The sequence below is a fragment of the Oryctolagus cuniculus genome, chromosome 14 (assembly GCF_964237555.1).
Source record: "Oryctolagus cuniculus chromosome 14, mOryCun1.1, whole genome shotgun sequence".
Taxonomy (NCBI): Eukaryota; Metazoa; Chordata; class Mammalia; order Lagomorpha; family Leporidae; genus Oryctolagus; species Oryctolagus cuniculus.
This window is the reverse complement of record NC_091445.1, coordinates 64,532,779-64,556,300: the sequence shown is the minus strand read 5'-3', so window position 1 is coordinate 64,556,300 and position 23,522 is coordinate 64,532,779. Positions and strand designations below refer to the sequence as shown.

The following is a 23,522-nucleotide window of genomic DNA, read 5'->3' as shown; positions in this document are numbered from 1 at the left end:
ATGCCTGCCCAGAAAGGTTACTAAAAATCCCATTGTACTTATGGAAACATATTTGTTCATGTTGTGAAAAAACTAAAAAGGTGGCAGCAAATAGCAAAATGGTCATATTTTTCTCCCTCCCATAAAAGTGTATGTTTGTACAAATTTTTCTAAAATACCTACAATTCATGGCTGAATGATGGGATTATGAGTGAATGATATTTATTTGGTATGTTCATCTTCACACTATCTTCTTTTTTATGCTTATTTTATTTATTCAAAAAAGTTACAGAGAGAGGGAGAGCCAGAGAGAGAGGTCTTCCATCCACTGGTTCACTCCCCAAACGGCTGGAGCTGGGCCAATCCGAAGCCAGCAGCCACGAGCGTCTTTCGGGTCTCCCACGTGGGTGCAGGGGCCCAAGCACTGGGCCATCTTCTACTGCTTTCCCAGGCCATAGCAGAGAGCTGGATCAAAAGTGGAGCACCCAGGGCTTGAAACAGTACCCATATGGGGTGCCAGCGCCACAGGCAGAGGCTTAACTCTCTAGGCCACAGCCCTGGCCCCTATATTATCTTCTGCAATGCACATGATGTACTTGTAATATTTCATTTGTTTCAATGTTTAAAAATCACATCTCAAAAAAAACCCAGAACTTATTAAATATCCAAGGAGATCATTGAAAGCAAATAAAAGTGTGTAACCTATGAGAATAGATGTGAACGCTAAACTTCTTTGATCTAAAATAATGAGTCTAAGGAAAGATAATCTATATTTGTAAGATCCTAAAGTTGATAGAGGTATAAAAGTAGGCACAGATTTGTTTACAAAATCTAGATAATTGAAACTTATCTTTACAAAAATTGAGAAAAGGTAAGAGCAATGATTTTTCATAATGGGAATTAAAATCAAAAAAATTATCTATTGCAAGAAATGCAACATACAAAATGTAATATCCCAGGATATTTGGTGCAGTGGTAAAGATACCAAACAAGACAGCCTCACCTCTCCTGCTGACTCCAGCTTCCTGCTAGTGCTCACCCTGGAAGACAGTGGTAGTGACTCAAGTCCTTGGGTTCCTGTCACCCACATGGGAAACCTGACATAAACTCTTGCTCCCAGCTTTGGCCTTGGACCACCCATGGCTTTTGCAGGCATTTAGGGATTGAACCAGCTTATGGGAGCTCTATGTGTGTGTCTCTTTCTTTCTCTCACATAAAGGAACAAAACATCTTTAATGCCATGTCCCATGATATTTAAAATATTATACTCTTAAATTTTTTAATTTATGTATTTAGTTATTTTATTTGAAAGACAAAAAGATCTCCCATCCACTAGATTGCTCCCCAGATGTCTGAAGCCGCCTGGCCAAAACCAGGAGCTGGAGTTTCAACCCAGGTCTCCCACATCGGTGGCAGGGACCCCAGTCCTTCAGCCATTAGCTGCTACCTCCTAGGAAGCTAATACATATCCAGGAAGCTAATACATATCCAGGGAGTGCAGCCAGGATTCAAACCAACACTGTGATTTGAGATGTAGGCATCCCAAGCTGTGTCTTAAACGTTACACCAACACCCGCTCCAGAATATTAAACTCTTTAAAGTATTCATTCGATTAGAGACACATTTCTTTTTTTATATATATATACAGAAGATTGATTTAGTATATATTAAGTAAAGATTTCATCAGTTTGCATCCACACAGAAACACAAAGTGTAAAATACTGTTTCAGTACTAGTTATAGCACTAATTCACATTGGACAACACATTAAGGACAGAGATCCCACATGAGGAGTAAGTACAGAGTGACTCCTGTTGTTGACTTAACAATTTGACACTCTTGTTTATGGCGTCAGTAATCTCCCTAGGCTCTAGTCATGAGTTTCCAAGGCTACGGAAGCCTCTTGAGTTTGCCGACTTCGATCTTATTTAGACAAGGTCATAGTCAAAGTGGAAGTTCTCTCCTCCCTTCAGAGAAAGGTACCTCCTCCTTTGATGGCCCGTTCTTTCTTCTGGGATCTCACTCGCAGAGATCTTTCATTTAGGTTGTTGTTGTTTTTTGTTTGTTTGTTTGTTTTGTTTTGTTTTGTTTTGCCAGAGTGTCTTGGCTTTCCATGCCAGAAATACTCATGGGCTCTTCAGCCAGATCCAAATGCCTTCAGGGCTGATTCTGAGGCCAGAGTGCTGTTTAGGACATCTGCGCTTCTATGAGTCTGCTGTGTATCCCGCTTCCCATGTTGGATCGTTCTCTCCCTTTTTTATTCTATCAGCTAGTATTAGCAGACACTAGTGTTGTTTATGTGATCCCTTTGACTCTTAGACCTATCAGTGTGATCAATTGTGAACTGAAATTGATCACTTGGACTAATGAGATGGCATTGGTACATGCAATCTTGATGGAATTGAATTGGAATCCCCTGGCACATTTCTAACTCCACCATTTGAGACACATTTCTTGCATTTTTTTTTAATTCCAGATCTGCACTTGGAATAGCTAGCTGTTATAATTTGGAAGTTTTTCTTAATTCATGATGTTGTTTGCTCTCTTTCTTAGATGCCAACAAAGGCCAGATGCCTTACTCAACAGCGTCCCTGCCACCACCTCCACCATCCCATCCAACAAGCCAACCACCTTTGCCAGCATCTCACCCAACACAACCGCCAGTCCCAAGCCTACCTCCCAGAAACATTAAGCCTCCATTGGACCTAAAGTAAGCAAAGATGACCTTGCCATTTCTTTGCCAGTTCCTTGCCATATCATGCAAACCATGCTTCACTGAGTGCTGAGAATCCATGAGGCTACCATGGTAGACAGCTGGCAGGGAGGAGGGGAAGGGCTGCATGCGCAAGGCAGCTCTCGTACTCTTGCTTATCTGTTTGGCGTTGGGATTCCTCTTAAGAACTCATTTAAAGAAAATTCTCACTGCCTGTTAAAAAGCTCTGAAGTTTTCTTGAAGACGTGAGTCACCACGTCCTCCACTATCACTATCACCACCACTGGTATCATTGTCACCACCACCATCAACACCCCTTCTACCATTACCGTATTTCACCGACTGCCTATGATGTGCGAGGCATTTTATTTCTGTAATCTCTAGGACCTGATGGAGCAGGGAATAGTGCCATCATTTCACATATGAGGAAATAGAAACTTTACAGAGGCCAAATAACTTCTCCAAGATCACTCAATAGTGCAGAAATCTGGACCAGTGCCAGTCTGAGGTCAAAGTAAGTGTGTAATTTAAACCACCATGAGAAATTGCCCCATTAAATAAAAAATATAGGTCTTTTATCATCCTTCAGTGTTTTTCAGTAAACTTTTAGGGAACTCTGCCTATTTGAAGCCTATTCTTTCTTCTAGTTTCTTAGATTGTACTCTTTAGAAATATCAGAACTGTATGGGTGCAATGCATGAATTGTAGACATTCTAATTTATAATCCATGGTTGATCAGAGTAACTGGTTGAAGAAAAGGCAAGTAGAAGATTGGAATAACGTGAAATGTCACTGAAAAAAGAAATATTAGGACAAAGGCAAGCACAGATCCTGTGTTAAGACATACTAGATTTTACATTTCCTCTTGTAGAATTTTTTTCAACCTAATATTATATTTATTTTTAAGATAACATTTTTAACTTACATTATAATCAAAGGCTTAATGAGTCTCCTAAATAGTTAAATTTTTTTAAAAGTACAAAGCTCGTAGTCCAGCAGGAAAATAGGCAAGGGCTATATACAATAATCAAATGAAAAAATGTTCCACTTCATTCATATAAAGTAAATTTTAAAATAGTCATAAAATCACTAAACTGTAGTATATAATAGTAGTATATAATTGCTATCAATTTGTTTGGCAAAGACAATTCAGAGTTTGATAGAATACTATATTTGCAGTGCAACTGATGCACACAGGTATTTTTCATTTAGCTGTTTTTTTTTAAATGTAGCTCCTACAAATGGAGGGAGATTATGCAGTATTTTTCCTTCCATGTCTGACTTATTTCACTCAATATGATGTCCTCCAGTTCCAGTCAGTGTTTTGCAAGTGATAAAATTATCTTTGTGTGTGTATGTGTGTGTGTGTGTGTATGTGTGTGTGTGTAAAAAACATATTTTCTTTATCCATTAATCTGAGACATTTTGATTGATTCCATATTTTGGCTATTGTAAACAGTGCTGCTATGAACATGGTGCACTAAGTATCTCTTTCATACAATGGGTTCACGTCTTTTGAGTATGTTGTGGGATTGCTGGGTCATATGGCAAGTCTGTTTCTAGTTTTTTAACAAATTTTCCCACTGCTTCCCATGGAGGCTATACTAATGTACAACTCACAGAGTATATGAGTTTCCCTTTCCCCACATTTTCTTCAGCCATTTGGTGCTCTCTGTCTTCTGGATGATAGCCATTCTGACAAAGGGTAGAGTGATATCTCTTGTGGTTTTCTTTTTTTATATTTATTTATTTGAAAGGCAGAGATACAGAGAGAAAATGAGAGAGACAGACAGATCTTCCATCCACTGGCCAAGGATGGGCTAGGCCAGAGCCAGGAGCCAAGAGCTTCATCCAGGTCTCCCATGTGGGTGCAGGAGCCCAAGCACTTGGGCCATCTTCCTCAGCTTTCCCAAGTGCATTAGCAGGAAGCTGGATCAGAAGTAGAGCAACTGAGACTCGAACCGATGCTCACATGGGATGCTAGCCCTGCTGGCAGAGGCTTAGCCCTCTATGCCACAGCACCAGCCCCCTCTCATTATGGCCTTAATTTGTATTTCCCTAACAGCTAGTGATATTGAGCATTTTTTCATGAATTTCTTGGCCATTTGCATTTTTTCTTTTGAGAACTATCTATTCAGGTCCTTTGCCCATTTCTTAACTGGATTGATTGCTTTTTTGTTGTGAGTTTTTTGAGTTTAATATTCTAGATATTAATCCTTTATCAGAAAGAATGCTTGCAAATATTTTCTCCCATTCTTTCAGGTGTCTCTCCACTCTACTGACTGTTTTATTTGCCATGTGGTAGCTTCTAAGCTTGATATAATCCCATTTGTCTAGTTTTGCTTTTGTTGCCTGCACTTTGGGGATCTTATTCAAGAAGTCATCACCTACACCAGCATCTAGAGTGTTTCTCTTGTATTTTCTTCTAGTAGTTTCATGGTCTTTGATCCATCTCGTGTTGATCTTTGTATATACTGAGAGGTAGGGATCTAATTTTATTCTTCTACATATATACATCCAGTTTTCCAGCACCATTTATTGAAAAGATTATCCTTTCTCCAATGCATGTTTGGGCACTTTTGTCAAAAATTAATTGGCCATATGTATGTGGATTAATTTCTGAGCTCTCTTTCTGTTCCATTGATTTATATAATGATTTTATGCCACTACCATGCTGTTTTAATTTGATAGCTTTGTAATATGCTTTGAAATCAGGTATTGTGATGCCTCCAACTTGACTTTTTTGTTTCCTGAGGGCTGTTTTGGCTATTCTGGATCTTTTGTGAGTCAATTTGAATTTTAAGATTGACTTTTCTAATTCTGTAAAGAATGTCATTGGTATTTTGATAGGGATTGCATTGAATCTGTACATTATTTTAGGTAGTATATACATTTCATGATATTCCATGAGTAAGGAATATCTTTCCATGTTTGCATGTGTGTCCCTGATGAGTGCTTTCATCCATGTGGTAGAGTTTTCATTATAGAGATCTTTCACTTCTTTGGTTTCATTTATTCCTGAATCTGATTTTCTGTGGCTATTGTGAATGGGATTTCTTTCCTGATTTCTCTTCCAACAAGTTTATTATTGGTATATAAAATTGCTACTGTTTTTTGTATGTTGATTTTGTAACCTGTAACTTCACTGAATTGCTTTATCAGTTCTAAAAGATTTTTTGGTAGAGAGCTTGGGTTTTTCCATGTACAACATGGATATCGTTATTTCCCCTTTTCCAACTTCAATGCCCTTTTTAACTTTCTCCTACCCAGTTGCTCTTGCTAATACTTCCAATACTATTTTGAACAAGAGTAGAGAAAGTGGATATACTTGTCTGGCACCAGATTTAAGGCAATATGCTTTCAGCTTTTCCCTGTTCAGTATGATATTGGCTATTGGTTTGTCATATTATAGCATTTGTAATTTTGAGGTACATTCCTTCTATATCTACTTTATGAAAGACTTTTATGAAGGAATGTTGAATCTCATCAAATGCTTTCTTCACATCTAGTGAGATAATCACATGTTTTTTGTTTTTCATTCTGTATATTCTGTATATTCTGTATATTCATTCTGTATAATGTTTATTGATTTGTGAATGTTGAACTGCTTTATCTCTTGGATAAATCCCACTTAGTCATAATGTATGATCTTTTTAATGCTGTGCTGGATTCAGTTTGCTAGTATTTCACTCAGAATTTTTGTATCTATGTTCATCAAGGATATTGGTGTTTAATTTTCTTTCTGTGTTGTGTCTTTGCTCAATTTTGGTATCAGATTGATAAAGAGTTTGGGAGAGTTCCATCTTGTTCAGTATTTTAGAACAGTTTGAAAAGTGTTGGAGTCAGTTCCTCTTTAAATGTTATGTAAAATTCAGTGGTAAAGCCATTGGGTTCTGGATCTTTCTCTGATGGAAGAGTTTTAATTACTGCTTCAATCTTGTTGCTCATTATAGGTCTGTTTAAGTTTTCTGTATCTTATTGACTTATTCTTGGTAGTTATATATATTCAGGAATTTATTCATTTCTTTGAGGTGTTCCAATTTGTTAGCATATAGTTTTTTATAGTAGTTTCTTAAGATCCTTTTATTCCTGTGGTATTGGTATCAGTTGTAATACCTCTTTTTTCATTTATAATTTTATTTATTTGACTTTTTCTTTTCTTTGTTAGTCTGGCTATTTATCTATTTTATTTATCTTCTCGGAAAATAACTTTTTGTTAAAAATTGTTTAATGTGGTTCTCCTTTATCACAAATACATAACATCCCAACATCTTTAGTATAATTTTGTTTCTCTTGAATTCATCTACTGGATTGGTATTCTTTAATTAAAATACTTAATTTCCATAATCTGTATAACAACAATTATGAAAAACAGTATCGAATTGACATCAATTTCCTTAAATACTTGATGATAGTATTTTAGAGCAGGTACTGAAAACATATTTGTCATGAGTGGCCACCACTACTTTCAACTTCATTATGCTTTTTTTTTAAGATTTATTTATTTATTTGAAAGGCAAGCATACAGAGATTAAGAAAGAGACCATGAGAGATCTTCCATCTACTGGTTCACTCCCCAAATGGCTACAATACCCAGGGCTGGGCCCGGCAGAGGCCAGGAACCAGAAGTTTCATCGGGATCTCCCACATGAGTGGCAGAGGCCCAAGTACCCAGGCCAGCTTCCACTGCTTTCCCAGGCACATTAGCAGGGATCTGGATGGGAAGCAGAGCAGCCAGGAGTTGAACAATGCTTGAACAGGGCACCAGTTTTGTCATAGGCAGTGGCTTAGCCTGCTGTACCACATTGCCAGCCTCGGTTATGCCATCTTGGGGGCTAAGGATAGTAAGTAAAGTGTTAGAGAAGCATGTGGCTATTGTCTAATATATGGCCTGCTATGTTCACTTCCATTAACTATGTACCACCCTTCCAGGCATCTGAGCTTATAAATGCTAACTGAAAGACTCTAATACCCTGCGATATTCAGCTACCAAATAAAAGTGTAAGACAAGTGCCTAATAACATGTAACAGCTAAATAAATATTAATTTTATCAAAATTACTAATATACTTATTTGTAACTGATTTCTGTATAACTTATTTTCCTTTCATATATATTGAATCCTGTCACTTTTTTCTCACATTTGTCTTTCTCTGCTCAATTTAACTCCTGAGGTTTTTGACCTCGTTACTTCTAGATTGTATTTTGTGATCCTGTCCTAGCTACTGACTTCAGTGAGGCATCTGAGTCCAGTGCAATTCTAATGAGAAATTGTAAGAAATGACGTGATCATGAATTCCTGAACATTTATGATGCTTGAAGGCTGGTAATTGTTTGGCTAAAGAAATTATTAGGAGGAGAACCATTTGGCACTGCTCCTACTGTTTTGTGGGTCCCTGAGCCCACGTATAAGTCTGATCGATCACTTCAAGAACTCATAGGATCTGCATAGTCATGGCTAAAAGGTATTACAGCCAGTAAAGAGATAAGGTCCAGGCAGTCTTTGGAGAAGTCCAGGCACAGGCTTCTAATCTCTCTCCTTTCAATCCGAGGAGGATGCACTGAGAGCTCTTACTGCAGTGATGAAAGTACAGTGCTTGTGTAACGTAATCCCAGGAAAACCCATTAGAGACAGTGTCAAGGTCTTTACTGGGGCACTTGCTGCATGGTAACCCCCAAAGGACTGCAGTTCTAGAAGAACAACCGATGTTCACCGTAAGTCACACGGTTTTAGTCTAGGCACAACAAAACACTCTTATCAGTTGAGAAACTTTTCAAGTCGGATACAGTTTTATACAAGCTGAGTTCCCATATGCAAGCTGTGTGTCAGCCTTGGTGGTAGGAGCACTTGAAGGTTGATTGTCAAGAAGAGAGGCATGAAAGCTAAGGACAACCAGAAGTAATTTTTTTTTTCTAAAGGGAAACTGTGGTGCACAGTGAAAGACTTTTAAGTTCTGCAGAAAGTGTATGTCAATTCCAAGATGAGGAGATATCTGGGTTGAAAAATTTCCCCCAGTGAGGTAAGCTGTTTAGAATGCATAGAGGAAATGAAATCAAAATGGGACTTGATGTTCAGGTTCAAGAGCTCACACAAAGACCAAATGTATGGGGTGGTTTTTAGATAGAACTGTGAAACACAGAGGTATTTCGACGCCTTTTCTCGCATTACCACCTGCACAAAATTTCTTTCTTTTTTCTTTCTTTTTTTTTATTTTTTATTTTTTTGACAGGCAGAGTAGACAGTGAGAGAGAGAGAAAGGTCTTCCTTTTCCATTGGTTCACCCCCCAATGGCCACTGCAGCTGGCACACTGGGGCCGGCGCACTGCGCTGATCCGAAGCCAGGAGCCAGGTGCTTCTCCTGGTCTCCCATGCGGGTGCAGGACCCAAGGACTTGGGCCATCCTCCACTGCCCTCCCGGGCCACAGTAGAGAGCTGGCCTGGAAGAGGGGCAACCGGGACAGAATCCGGTGCCCCTACCAGGACTAGAACCTGGTGTGCAGGCGCTGCAGGCAAAGGATTAGCCTATTGAGCTGTGGCGCCAGCCAACTGCACAAAATTTCTACATGGCTATTTCCCAAGTGCTCCCTCTGCCGGCCTGAGCATGATCCTCCCTTTTTTATTCAAAGGTCACTCTGCAGTTAAGGTCTAATAGTTTGTTTTTGTTTATTTTTTACATTCATTTGGCAAATACTTTTTGAGCCACTATTTTGTGCCTTTATAACAGGAGTTCAGGGAATATCAACAAACAAAACAAAGATCCCTGACAAAGCAGAGGGGCAGGAGATGAAGGGAGTCCAAATAATAAAGAGGTAAATGATGCAAAGGACTTTAGGCAGTAGCAAGTGCTGTGGGAGAAACTAGAGCCAGGTTGGGTGGTGAGGCTGGGGCTACAGAGAGTGGGCCCCAACTTCTACCTGAAGACGTGAGGGTGGCTTCCTTTATGGAAGGTAATATTGGAGCAGAGACTCTAAGGCAGTAAGGGAGTTACATATGAAGATATCTAGAGTGGGACTGTTCCAGGCAGTAAGAGCGATAGAACAAAGACCCAAGATATTCAAGGACAAGGCTAGGGGGTGGGCAAGCAGTGGTGACTGGGACTGGACTAGAGTGACCAAGGGGAGGAGATTTAGCAAAGGAGCTCACGTAGGGCCCCCAGGATTGTGATAGAGTTGATGTCTCTTTTACTGAGTGCAATGAGAGCCCCTGAAGAGTTTGAGCAGAGCAGTGATGTCTGACTTAGGTCTTACAAAGATCATCTTTTTAAAAAATTATTTAATAAATATAAATTTCAAAAATACAACTTTTGGGGCTGGCGCCATGGCTCAATAGGCTAATCCTCCACCTAGCGGCACTGGCACACCAGGTTCTAGTCCCGGTCGCATTGCCAGATTCTGTCCCGGTTGCCCCTCTTCCAGGCCAGCTCTCTGCTGTGGCCAGGGAGTGCAGTGGAGGATGGCCCAAGTACTTGGGCCCTGCATCCCATGGGAGACCAGGAGAAGTACCTGGCTCCTGCCATCGGATCAGTGTGGCGTGCCGGCTGCAGCGCGCCAGCTATGGCGGCCATTGGAGGGTGAACCAACGGCAAAAGGAAGACCTTTCTCTTTGTCTCTCTCTCTCTCACTATCCACTCTGTCTGTCAAAAAAAAAATACAACTTTTGGATGATAGTGGCTTTTTCCCCCATAACCTCCCTTCCACCCACAACCATTCCATCTCCCACTCCGTTCTTCATCAAGATTCATTTTCAATTATCTTTATATACGGAAGATCAATTTAGTATATACTCAGTAAAGATTTCAACAGATTGCACCTGCACAGACACACAAAGTATAGAGTACTGTTTGAGTAGTAGTTTTACTGTTAATTCGCATAGTACTACACATTAAAGACAGAGATCCTACATGGGGAGTAGGTGCACAGTGACTCCTGTTGTTGATTTAACAATTGACACGCTTATTTATGACGTCAGTAATCACCTGAGGCTCTTGTCATGAGCTGCCAAGGCTATGGAAGCCTCTTGAATTCACAAACTTTGACCTTATTTAGACAAGGCCATAATCAAAGAGGAAGTTCCCTTGTCCCTTCAAAGAAAGGTACCTCCTTTTTTGAGGGCCTGTTCTTTCCACTGGGATCTCACTCACAGAGATCTTTCATTTAGGTCATTTTTTTTGCCACAATGTCTTGGCTTTCCATACCTGAGAAATTTTCATGGGCTTTTTAGCCAGAGCCAAATGCCTTAAGGGCTGATTCTGAGTCCAGGGTGCTGTATAGGGCATCTGCCATTCTATGAGTCTGCTGTGTATTCTACTTCCCATGTTGGATTGTTCTCTCCTTTTTAATTTTATCAGTTAGTATTAGCAGATACCACTCTTGTTTATGTGATCCCTTTGACTCTTAGTACTATCATTATGACCAATTATGAACTTAAACTGATCACTTTAACTAGTAAGATGGCATTAGTACATGCCACCGTGATGGGATTGATTTGGAATCCCCTGGCACGTTTTTAGCTCTACCATTAGGGGTAAGTCCGAGTGAGCGTGTACGAAGCTGTACATCTCCTCCTTCTCTTATTCCCACTCTTATATTTAACGGATATCACTTTTCATTTAAATTTAAACACCTAAGAATAATTGTGTGTCTTAACAGCTCTGTTGAGAAGAGACAGTGAGGGGGTGAATGTCAAAGCAGGGAAACCAGGTAAACAGAGTGTGCAGAAGTTCAGGCAGGTGCTGTAAGTAGGATGAGTGTTTTGGAGGTGGTGAAAAGTGGGTCTGGATCTGTGTTGAGAGTAGAGACATCAGAATTTGGCTCAATAATCCACTGCCTGTGGCGCCGGCACACTGGGTTCTAGTCCCAGTCGGGGCGCCGGATTCTGTCCCGGTTGCTCCTCTTCCAGTCCAGCTCTCTGCTGTGGCCTGAAGGGCAGTGGAGGATGGCCCAAGTGCTTGGGCCCTGCACCCACATGGGAGACCAGGAGAAGAACCTGGCTCCTGGCTTCGGATCAGCGCAGCGCGCCAGCTGCAGTGCACCAGCCACAGTGGCCATTGGAGGGTGAAACAACGGAAAAGGAAGACCTTTCTCTCTGTCTCTCTCTCTCACTGTCCACTCTGCCTGTCAAAAAAAAAAAAAAAAAAAAAGTTTAAGAAAAAAAAGAAAGTAGAGACAGCATAATTTAGATTATGAGTAGGAAAGGAAGTGAGGGTCAAGACTGGCTTCCAGTATTGGGGCCTGGGTGACTGCAAGGGTGGTGCTTCCTTGGTTGAAAAGCGGAGGCTGGCAGGAAGCAAGCCTTGTGTGGAGGTAAGATCAGGAGCTCGCCATCAGGAGTTTCTTACCCACGTAAGAGATGTTGACCGGCAATTAGATGTCAGAAGTGGGGGTTTGGGAGAGTTCTGGGTTTAAAACACAGATTTGAGAGCTTTAGGAACATGTTCCATTCTTAAAGTCACAAGATATGTAAGGATGACCCAGGAAAGGAGTGTACAAGGCAAACAGAAGAACTGAGCCCTGAGACACCCTGGCTCCAGGACTTCTGGGGAAAAAGTGATATTCTGTCTTGCTTATTAATATTTTTTCAATACCAATAAGCCTGTGGGTACTTGCAGCCTATTCAGAGAACAATTCTGAATACTGGCTCAAATAGACCAGACAACATGGTAAGTTTTAAGGATTTTATTCAGTGAGAGAAATGCATAGGAGGATGAGGACTTTATCTAAAGGAGAAAGAAAAGTCTAGAAGCTAAGTTGGGGTCCATACCAAGCAGAGAGCAGGCCAGGAGCAAGCCACATGCAGCAAGGATGCAGGCGGGAAAGCAGGGAGCAGGCGGCCTGAAGGCCACGTGCCACGAAGGCACGGGTAACAAGGGCAACAAAAGGGGGGGCACCATGCTCCAGGCCTCTTATCCACTTCCAAAGTGGAGTGGTTACATAGCCTGATGGGCAGGTGGGCGTACAGGTGGGGTCAGGCAGGGGCATGAGATCACACAGGGGGCGTGGTGAAGGTGTGATCTTCCAGCTCACAAATCTAATCAATGTATCCTATCTGCCTGCCTACATCAAAAGGAAGTAGAGAATACAAAGGAACAGCCAGGAAAGCGGTGTCCTGGAAGCACCCAGAGAGGTGGCAGGGACGACTGTGACAGATGCTGCTGCTCAGGGCCACATAAGTGAGGACATGGAGGTCAGCAGGTGGTGGCTGGCAGGAGAGGAGGGATGCAAACCAGAGGGAAGAGTTTTAAAAGGAAGTGAGAGAAGGAATTGGCCAGAGCAATTCCCTTTGGTCCATTGAGGATCAAAAGAAAGCAAAGAAATGGGATTAAGAGACTTTTTCAAAGAAGAAAAGAACAGCCTGTTTGTATGCTAATGGGAAAACCCCAGCAAAGAGGAAAGAATGATACAGTAAGAAGGTGAGGATTCCAGGAAGGAAGGACCAGAGCCATGGGAATCCAGCGAGACTGAGTCAGTGACTGAGAGCTGGCTGCTGTCCCTAGGGTAAGAGTGGGATCTGGAGCTGGGATCAAGGAAGGAATTTCTGGTGGCCCTATCACGTCCAGCCTGTTTCTCCTGCTTCCAAAACTGTTTGCAGAAGTTGTTTGTTTGTATCATTCAGGTTCAGGATGTCTTAAGGGTGCAAAAGGTTGTAGACAGGTGAGAATCAGAATTCATAAACAGCTTTAAAAATAAAACCATTGAGGCCTAAGTTATGTAATATTTTAAACTGTATTGTTTCCCCACCTAGTGGTCAGAAATCAGTTCAATACACTTTCTGCTATTTTGTTCAAACATTTGAAGAGCATGTTCAAATCAACATCTTTTAGTGTAACACACTTCCTGTTACCATGTCAAAAAGCAGATTATAACTAACTAATTCTACATAGGAATACAGAACCACTGGTTGAGTACATTGGTATAAAACAAATTGCTACATGGTTATTAATAATGATGAAGACAGGAAAATGAGGTCATGAGAAATAATAAACAGTGGGAAGAGACCAGGTTAGAAAAGGAAAATGAAACAGTTTTTGCCCAAAAGGTTGTTCAAGGTTAGTTTAAGGCTTGTGGGACTTTGGGTATTTGGGTTTTGTTTTTTCTTTCTCAACTGTAAAATTTGAGAAGGAGTGAGAATTAATTGGAAATACTAAAATGTTTCTGGAAGCTGAGACGTATCAGTCATCCACTGCCTGATGATAGTTTTACCTCATTCCACGTGGAAAGTTTAGACTTGAGCAACTCACAGATTTAAAATTCCTCAATGGGTAAGTGTAAGGAAAAAAAAAAAAAGCTGCATGATTTCATTCACAGTAAAGGCAAATGTGTCACTTAGATTTCCTCTTGAATAATAATTAAAAGCTGAATTCAAGAACCGCGAATAAGGTATAAAGGTCAACATGGAGTCTGATAGGTTCTGAGAAGGACGTGGTATAAAAACAGAGAACTCTGGTGAAAGTCCTTCCTGAATGGACTTATTATCACTACTGATAAGCTTCCTTTTCTTCTCTCGCACCCCAGTTTCCCAAGTCTCTGGCCATGACTAGTCGCATTGTCTTCCTCCTAATCCCTGTGTGGGGCTTTCTCAGGCCTGGAACACTCCAGCAATTGTTGATGGTTTGATCTGGGCTTCGGCCTGACATTTGCACCTAGTTTGCTTCCTCATCTTTTTCCCTTTCATTCTTCAGTGCTGTTGCTATCGAGATCACTATTCCACATTTATTGAATATTTTCATGTTACATATATAATGAATTCAGACCTGCATAAAGTGGCACAGCGCTTTATATGCTGTAATGTTGGGCTCTCCGCAGGCAAAATGATATGAATAATAAAGGCTGTGCATAAACATCCAGGCACAGACCTTTGAATGTGATACTAATACCCTTCATTTTACAAATATTTGTTATTCATCCAGGTGTTTCAGGAAATAAGCTGTAAGCTCAGTGGTCTTTTAGATTTAACATCCTTTTTCACAAACTAATTCATTTTAGTAATAAAAGTTTGTTTAGTCTCTTGGTATTATTGGAACATCATTAATTCATCAAAAAAGCAAAGGCCCATCACAACAGGAATTATTCCAATAGTTTCATGAAAGTGACAGTCATAATTATAAACTAACAAGTGCCAATCCCTTTCCTCAAAGTGTTTGTAGTGAGAAAAGAAACCTGCAGTTCACTATCATAGATGGATAGATGAGACCTAGAAATAGCAAGGAGCCAGCTTAGGAGAGCCAGGACTAACTCCATGGAGGAGGAAGGGTCTAGGAGAAGCTGAAAGAATGCAAGAGAAGACGATGTGAAAAGAGGAAATATGAGATAAAGCTGTAAAAGCACAGGGCTGATAGTGAGAACCTTGTACTCCATGAAAACAGCTATAGATTTCATTCTGTCCGTGTGTTTTGATCTTGAGGTACTTGCATGTGTCTGATTAATACTCAGTTCATTTAAGTCAGTAACCCCAAGTCCTAATTACATAACTGTTATTTTATTTATGTATCTAGTAAGTTTCATTTAAATAATTTTTCAATGGGATTCTTTGATTAATGATTGAACAACCAAATGGCTCAAAATAAAGGCTTTTAAATCACTGCTTCTGTTTATAAATATTTTTAAAGAGAGAGAGATATCTTCCTTCTGTCAGTTCATTCCCCAAGTGACCACAACAAGGGCTGAGCCAGCCAATGCCAAGAGCCAGGAACTCCATCCAGGTCTCCCACAAGGGTTGCAGGAGCCCAAGTACTTGAACCGTCTTCTCTGCCTTCTCAGGAACATTAGCAGGAAGCTGGATCAGAAGCTGAGAAACTGGACTTGGTGTCACAAATTGGTGGCTTAACCTCCTATACCACAATTCTAGCCCCTTCTGTTTTTAAATTTAAATAAGCTCCTTAGGTGTTTTATACTGCATGTATAAATTTAATTTAATTTACTGATTTTATTTTTAACCATTTCAAAGACGTGTATGGACAGATCTAATGACCTCACTAAGCAAAACCCTCCCAAGAACTTAAATGACTTCTAAATCTATTAAATCTCTTAAATATTCTGATAGTATTTGCAATTGGATTTTTTATACTGTAAAAGAAGTATATTCATTCCAAAAAAAAATAGTAAGTACATAAAATACAGAGGCAAGGAGAATAATCTAGTGAGCTTTCCTGTCCACCTTACCTATGGCAACAATTATAAATTCACAGCCAGTCTTCTTCCATCTGTACTCCTACTCACTTCCCTCTTCTTAGGTTATTTTAAAACTAATACAAAATGTCATATAATTGCAATACAAAACATTTTAGTAGGCATTGCTAAAAATAGACTTTGTGTATTACTATTAAAATAACGCCAGCATTCAAATTCCCAGCTGTCCCTTACATTGTGTATATGTTTTCAGTTTGTGTGAATAAGAAAGCAGAGCGCACATCTTCATTGGTGTATATGTTTTATAATTCTCTGTTAAGCTGTAGGTTGACTCTCTTTATTCCTTGCCATTTATTTGTTGAAGAAATCAAGTTGTTTGTGACTATTACCCATGGTGTAGATTTTGCTCATTGCTTCTCTGGAGTATTTGTATTTGTATAGTTTTCTTGTTTCTTTCTCCACTCTATATTTCCTAAACATTGTTAGTTGGATGTAGAGCTGGTTTGATACAATTTAGTTGTATTCTTTCTTCCTGTTTTGTTCTGGGAAGACTAATTCCTAGATGATGGTGTGTCTTTTATCAGGAGCTCATCCTGTATACCTCTTTTTTTTTTAACTTTTATTTAATGAATATAAATTTCCAAAGTACGACTTATGGATTACAATGGCTTCCCCCCCATACCGTCCCTCCCACCCACAACCCTCCCCTTTCCCACTCCCTCTCCCCTTCCATTCACATCAAGATTCATTTTCAATTATCTTAATCTGTATACCTCTTTTTTCAAAAAATACTGATTTATTTTTTTGAAAGGCAGAATGAAAGAGACAGAAGGAGAGACGGAGAGACAGAGGAAACTTCCATCCACTGGTGTACTCCCCAGTTGCTGGCAGTAGCCAGGGACTAGGCCAGGCCAAAACCAGGAGCCCAGAATTCCATCTAGGTCTCCCACATGGGTGGCAGGGACTGCAGTACGTGTCATCATCCCCTGCCTTTGCAAGCTCATTAGCAGGACCCGAAGCGGAAGTACCAGGCTTCAAAATGTCCCTCTGCTAGGGATGCAGGGGCACCAGCACCTTGACTCTGTTTTCAGATGGGAGCAGCCATTGCCATTCAGTATCTAGAGTCCTTACTTTTCAACTGAAATTTTAAAAGCATAAACCATACACTTTAAATTGATGCAACAAGCCTAAGTCAATAGTCTTCAATATAACAAATCTCTGAAATAGTACACTTAATATATTAATCATACATATATTATTACAATGACTAAAACTTATTCCCTGAATGTTTCTACTGTGAGTTTGGCTTACTCCACCATTTCTTTATTCAATTCTGAAGTTTGGACTAAAAAGCCTCACTAAGCAAAACAAGTATCAGGGCCTTTATACTTATGTAAATAGAAAGCTAACTACATATTCATTTTTCAATTTTCATTTTTTTTTTACAAAATGAATTAGATCAACAATTGATTGCTAACTATGTTTGCCATATTGGGTGAAGAATGAGACATATGTCCATGGCAATTCTCTCTGAGTTACTAAGGTACCCACCGAGCTCATTTTACACTAAGAAGGCACTCCTGCCAGACATCTTTCAAGTGGGGTTAGTTTGCAACCAACATCTCTTGGGAAAAGTAACATTTTCCTAATTGTTTTAATGGCTTGAATATTTAATAAGAGAGTGATATAATCATGTTTTTGGTGTTAGAGAGATCGCTTTGGCAAAAGTTGGGAAGGGACTGCCAGTGTGGGGGTGAGAGCTATTCTGATCACTAGAAGACTGGCCACATGGCTACTGCAAGAGTCCATACTAGAGGTCAGGTAATCCTGTTCCCGTGTCAAGCAGGAGAGGAAGAGATGGAAGCAGGACATGAATTTCTAGGAAACCTAAGTAGGTGGAACTGACAGAACTTGATGATCCATTTCGTTTAGGACTGAAGAAGAGTGAGAAATAAAGGATGACTTGGGGCCGGTGTTGTGGCGCAGTGGGTTAATGCCCTGGCCTGAAGCACTGGCGTCCCATATGGGTACCAGTTCCAGTCCCGGCTGCTAGACAAAACAAAACAAAACAAAAACCAACAAATGAAGTTGTAGGATAGTGACTCAAGAAGCAAGAAGTGAGCTAGTGGCACTGTGGCACAGTGGGTTAAAGCCTCAGTCTGCAGCACCAGCATCCCATATGCACACCAGTTTGAGTCTCAGGTACTCCACTTCTTATCCAGCTTCCTGATAATGTGCCCGGGAAAGCAGCAGAGGATGGCCCAAGTCCTTGGGCCCCTGCACCCACAAGGGAGACCCAGAAGAAGCTCCTGGCTCTTGGCTTCAGATTGGCTCAGCTCTGGCCATTGCAAACCATTTGGAGAGTGAACCAGCAAATAGAAGACCTCTCTTTCTATATCTCCAACTCTCTATCTAACTCTGTCTTTCAAATAAAGAAAATAAATCTTAAAAAAAAAAAAAAGAAGAAGAAAGCTGGCACCACGGCTCACTAGGCTAATCCTCCACCTGCGGCACCAATACCCCGGGTTCTAGTCCCGGTTGGGGCGCCAGTTCTGTCCCATTGCTCCTCTTCCAGTCCAGCTCTCTGCAGTGGCCCGAGAAGGCAGTGGAGGATGGCCTAAGTGCTTGGGCCCTGCACCCACATGGGAGACCAGGAGGAAGCGCCTGGCTCCTGGCTTCGGATCGGCACAGCACGCTAGCCGTAGTGGTCATTTGGGGGGTGAACCAACAGAAGAAAGACCTTTCTCTCTGTCTCTCTCTCTCTCACTGTCTAACTCTGCCTGTCAAAAAATAAAAATAAATAAAAATAAATAAAAGAAGAAGAAGTGATCCAGGAGATATTTCTCATGGAGACAAACAAAGGGGACTCAAGGGTACTGTCAAGGCCACAGAGCAATCAAGTAGGAGGCAAACTGAAGGGTGTCCAGTGGATTTGGTCACTTAGATTTTGAAGAGTAAAGAAGAGGCAAAAGAAGACAGATTGTAGTCAATAATGAAACAAGTGGAAGGAGAGGAAATGGAATCAGTGGGTATAGACAGCTTCTTCCAGCTTGGCTAGGAAAAGGAGGGTTATCTTGCAATAATGTGGAGAATTCAGAGAGGCATAGAACAGTGTTTCTTTTGTATGACTGGCAGTAAGGAGCTGAAGGAGAACAAGAACAGTGAGAATTTTAGGAATAGGGAGAAAAGAAAGAAGAATGTGAGTAATATCTAGATACCCTAAAGAAAGGGGGGAATTGAAGGAGTTTAAAGGAAAAATAATTTAGAGAAGAGATCCTTTTTCCCATTCCTCTCTCATGTTTTCTTTTTCATTTTCAGAGGTTTTGTGAATGAAGAGAATCAAGATGGTGCCATGAACACTGATGGTAAGGGGAGAAAGATATTTATTTGTTACCTTTGGTACAGGGTTTGATTTAATCACTCTCCCAGGGTCTTTCATGGGTTAGCATCATCATGGGTCCATGCAAGTCCCCATTCTTCTTTTACTTACTTGTTTATTTCTCTTTATCCTCACAACCTGCTCCCTTTCTTCTTCCTTATATAAACAATATGTTCTAATGTATTCAATGTGTATGTATATGTTAGTGCACATTGTTTGCATATTGTGGTATGCATGTATAGACAAAATTACATAAGCAATTTAAGTTAGGAATTACTGTTTTTTATACACTCAATAAAATGTGGGTTTTTTTTTTTTTGAGCTAGCCATGTTACTGTGTATGTATTTAATCTGCTACTACAAACTACTACCCAGTACTCCATTGGTATGGCCCCATATTTTACTGGACTACAATTCATTGGTGCTACAATGCATCTTCTTAGGTATATCCCCACGTGAACTTTGGTGAGACTTGCTTTAAGATATATACCCAGAAATGGAATGGCTAGTCACAAGCCATGGAATATTTATGTTGACTAAATAAAGATAGGTCGCTCTCTAGAACAGATGCCTCTGTCTTCAACAGGGCATGATAGTTCCCACATGACTATCTTTTACTAGCACATGGCATTGTTCAGCTATCCAATTTTTTCCAGACTTATTTGTATAAAATTATTTCTCATTTTAATTTTTATATTTTAATTCATGTTAATTTTCATTTCATGGTTTTCTTATTTTTTTTTTTTTTTTATTTTTATTTTTTTTTTTTTATTTTTTTTTTTTTTATTTTTTTTTTTTTTTATTTTTTGACAGGCAGAGTGGACAGTGAGAGAGAGACAGAGAGAGAAAGGTCTTCCTTTGCCGTTGGATCACCCTCCAATGGCCGCCGCTGCAGCCGGCGCACCGCGCTGATCCGATGGCAGGAGCCAGGATCCAGGTGCTTTTCCTGGTCTCCCATGGGGTGCAGGGCCCAAGCACCTGGGCCATCCTCCACTGCACTCCCTGGCCATAGCAGAGAGCTGGCCTGGAAGAGGGGCAACCGGGACAGAATCCGGCGCCCCAACCGGGACTAGAACCCGGTGTGCCGGCGCCGCAAGGTGGAGGATTAGCCTATTGAGCCACGGCGCCGGCTCATGGTTTTCTTTCTCTTGAGTTTGAGCACTTGATTTGCTTATTAGTCTTTGTGGTTTCCTTTTCTATAAGTTGCCAGTTCTATCCTTTGACCATTTTTTTTCTTGGTTAACTTGCAGAAGTTTCTTTACATTCCAGTGATTAACTCTACGCTGTTTCAAACAATTCAAATTTCTTCTTCCATTCTGCCATTGGTTATTAACTTAGCCCATGCTGTCATTCATTGCATATAGATGAATTTTCATGTAGTCAAATTAATTCATTTTTGTCTCTTTTTAAAGATTATTTTATTTATTTGAAAGACAGAGTTACAGAGAGAGGGAGAGACAGGTCTTTCATCTACTGGTTCACTCCCCAAACAGCTACAACAGCCAGAGCTGAGCCAATCTGAACCCAGGAGCCAGGAGCTTCTTTTAGGTCTCCCAAATGAGTGCAGGGGCCCCAAGCACTTGGGCCATCCTCTGCTGCTTTCCCAGGGCACATTAGCAAGGAGTTGGATCAGCATTGGAGCAGCAGGGACTCAAACCAACGCCATATGGGATGCGGGCCTGAGCTTTAATCCTCTGTGCCACAGTGCCAGCCCCTCATTTTTATCCTTTAAATTTTATTGCACAAGTTCTTGTCCAAGGAAAAGTTCATATTTTTTGTAGGAACCATCATTTGTATTTGTGTCTTTGATCTCTTTGTATTACAGTTTAAGAATTTAATAGAAATCAGATTTGTTATCTCATGTATGAAGTCGGTTTGTTCATCACGCACTATATTTTAAACAATCTTTCCTTTTCCCATTAACTATTATAAAATATACTATAGCACCATTATACTATAGAATTCTATAGGTATGTGTGTGCTTGTGTGTATATTATGAATGTGTCTATGTAAACTTATGTACTCTACATTATTCCATTAACCTATTTGTCTATTCTTATACTAATATCACATTATTTGCATTACAATTATTCTTGTTTATTATTTTTATTATTAACTTATATACAATTAGTATCTGATAATTAGTTGATCTTACACTAAACTCAAGCAACAATTTTAAAAACTTAACTAACTCAACTTATTTGATATAAGAAAGCAAGCCCTTGGGAACAAATGAGCCTAAAATTATGAACTTGTGATTTTTTTCATAATAACTTTTTCCACATAAGCCCATAGAATCAAATGTATACACATTTTGTAAAGGGAGTAAAGGGTGTCTTCATTATTTTTTGACCTTGCATTATTTTATAAAAGCCAATGAAAGAATTTTATAATTATTTATAAGTCTCAAAAAGCCATAGTAAATATCTAAAGCACATAATTTATTCTATACTTTCATATCTTTTATAAAGCATGAGTTTGTTAAATTAGAAACTATTTTGAAATTATCATGTTATATCCAATCATCCTAAAATGATTCTAACTATTGTGTATTTTTTTAACTTTTATTTAATGAATATAGATTTCCAAAGTACAGCTTATGGACTACATTGGCTCCCCCCCCCATGACTTCCCTCCCACCCACAACCCTCCCCTTTCCCGCTCTCTCTCCCCTACCATTCATATCAAGATTCATTTTCAATTTTCTATATATACAGAAGATCAGTTTAGTATACATTAAGTAAAGATTTCAACAGTTTGTGCCCACATAGAAACACAAAGTGAAAAATACTGTTTGAGTACTCATTATAGCATTAAATCTCAATGTACAGCACATTAAGGACAGAGATCCTACATGAGGAGTAAGTGCACAGTGACTCCTGTTGTTGACTTTACAAATTGACACTCCTGTTTATGGCATCAGTAATCTCCCTATGCTCCAGTCCTAACTATTGTGTATTACATTTTATTCTTTTTTAAATCCTGTAGGTCCTGGAAACATAGAAGAGGTGAGATTTGTTTCCTTTTATTCTCATTATATGGCTATAACAATGTATTTAACAATTACCGTATCGTGATTCACTTTCAAACAAATAAAATTCTTATGAGCAATGATAATATTTTTCTATTTAAATTCTTCTAAATGCTTGAGACATTAAATACCAATCATTGCATTGACTTGTAGTAATGTTGTAGTACTGAATAAACTTAGGTCTGGATACACATCTGAATTAAAAGGCAAAACAGAAAATAAAATATTTTTTTCTGCTTGCTAAGTCTCTCTTTAAAAAGTATTTTAAGCATTCCAAACGTGCATGCACTTAAATGATATAAACTTGCAAATATTGTTTTGAAAAGTATTTGATCAATGTAGTATGTGTATGTTGCCTTTTTGAATAATCAAAGTCATTCTTTATCAATGCTTTCTTGACAGGAACAAGAGAGTGATGGAGAAACATATGAAGACATGTATGAATTATACTTTTTACCAAATTTTTCTTCTAAGATGAATATAATATTTTGTATGATGGGAAGTTGGTATTCAACACTAGGGAAAAAAAGTTACTTGTTCAAAATTTTGGCTTATCATGGTAATCTTTACTGAAATACAAAGGAGTAGAAATTCCTTACTTCTTCAAGGACTTTAAGACTCTGTTAAAAGGCTGTACTATAAGAGGCCACAGACCCACAGAATACTAGATAGACTACAGGAAGGAATCAGAGACAGGAATGTATAAATCATACTCTCTGTGTGTCCTTAGGCAAATGAATTACTTTGTGCTATTTTATGTGTTATACCTTCTTCACCTCCTTGCAGCACTTTCACCTATGTAGGTGCTTTGAGAAATAATTTAGCATGGCACCCAGATTCCAAAGTTTCATCCTAGTAAAATAGAAAGTTACCAAAAAAAAAAAAAAAAAAAAAAAAACCTCCAAAATGAGTTTCTAGATTGCCTAGGACCAAGGCATTTCTTGGAAAGTGGGTGGAAGTAGACATGAATAAGCTATCTTATCACGTTAATCTCAGGTATCTTAATTTTCTCTATCCAAGTTCTTATGCCGCCAATTTGCACTACAGTTTCTGAGCCAACGTTAGCATGTGCATGAGAGAGAGATTCATTCTATTCATGCTGACATGCAGCAAGAATGGACCCTTGATAAACAGTGTCTTGCACTTGCTGGCAGAAGCTGTAAGGGGAAGCAGAGCCTTGGGAAGGTGTCTTTAGCTATGTGCCGCCCATTGGTTTTAAAAACAGACTCACGCTTCCACGATTTTAACAACCCTTAGCGTTTTACCTTCATCCACGTTTCAGATACCACCTTCAGCT

At 39.6% G+C, this 23,522-nt stretch overlaps 1 protein-coding gene across 10 annotated transcripts in view; it reads left to right on the top strand.

Moving 5' to 3' along the window:
* The window catches only part of FYB1 (FYN binding protein 1), a 180,966-nt gene that overhangs the window by 121,607 nt on the left and 35,837 nt on the right, over positions 1-23,522 (top strand). For all 10 annotated transcript variants that reach the window (XM_008262140.4, XM_070056664.1, XM_008262138.4 and 7 more), the window contains exons 3-6: positions 2,532-2,688; positions 19,134-19,180; positions 22,183-22,202; positions 22,628-22,662. In XM_008262140.4, the coding sequence (XP_008260362.2) occupies positions 2,532-2,688; positions 19,134-19,180; positions 22,183-22,202; positions 22,628-22,662 (259 nt within the window). The remainder of the gene's footprint in view (positions 1-2,531; positions 2,689-19,133; positions 19,181-22,182; positions 22,203-22,627; positions 22,663-23,522) is intronic.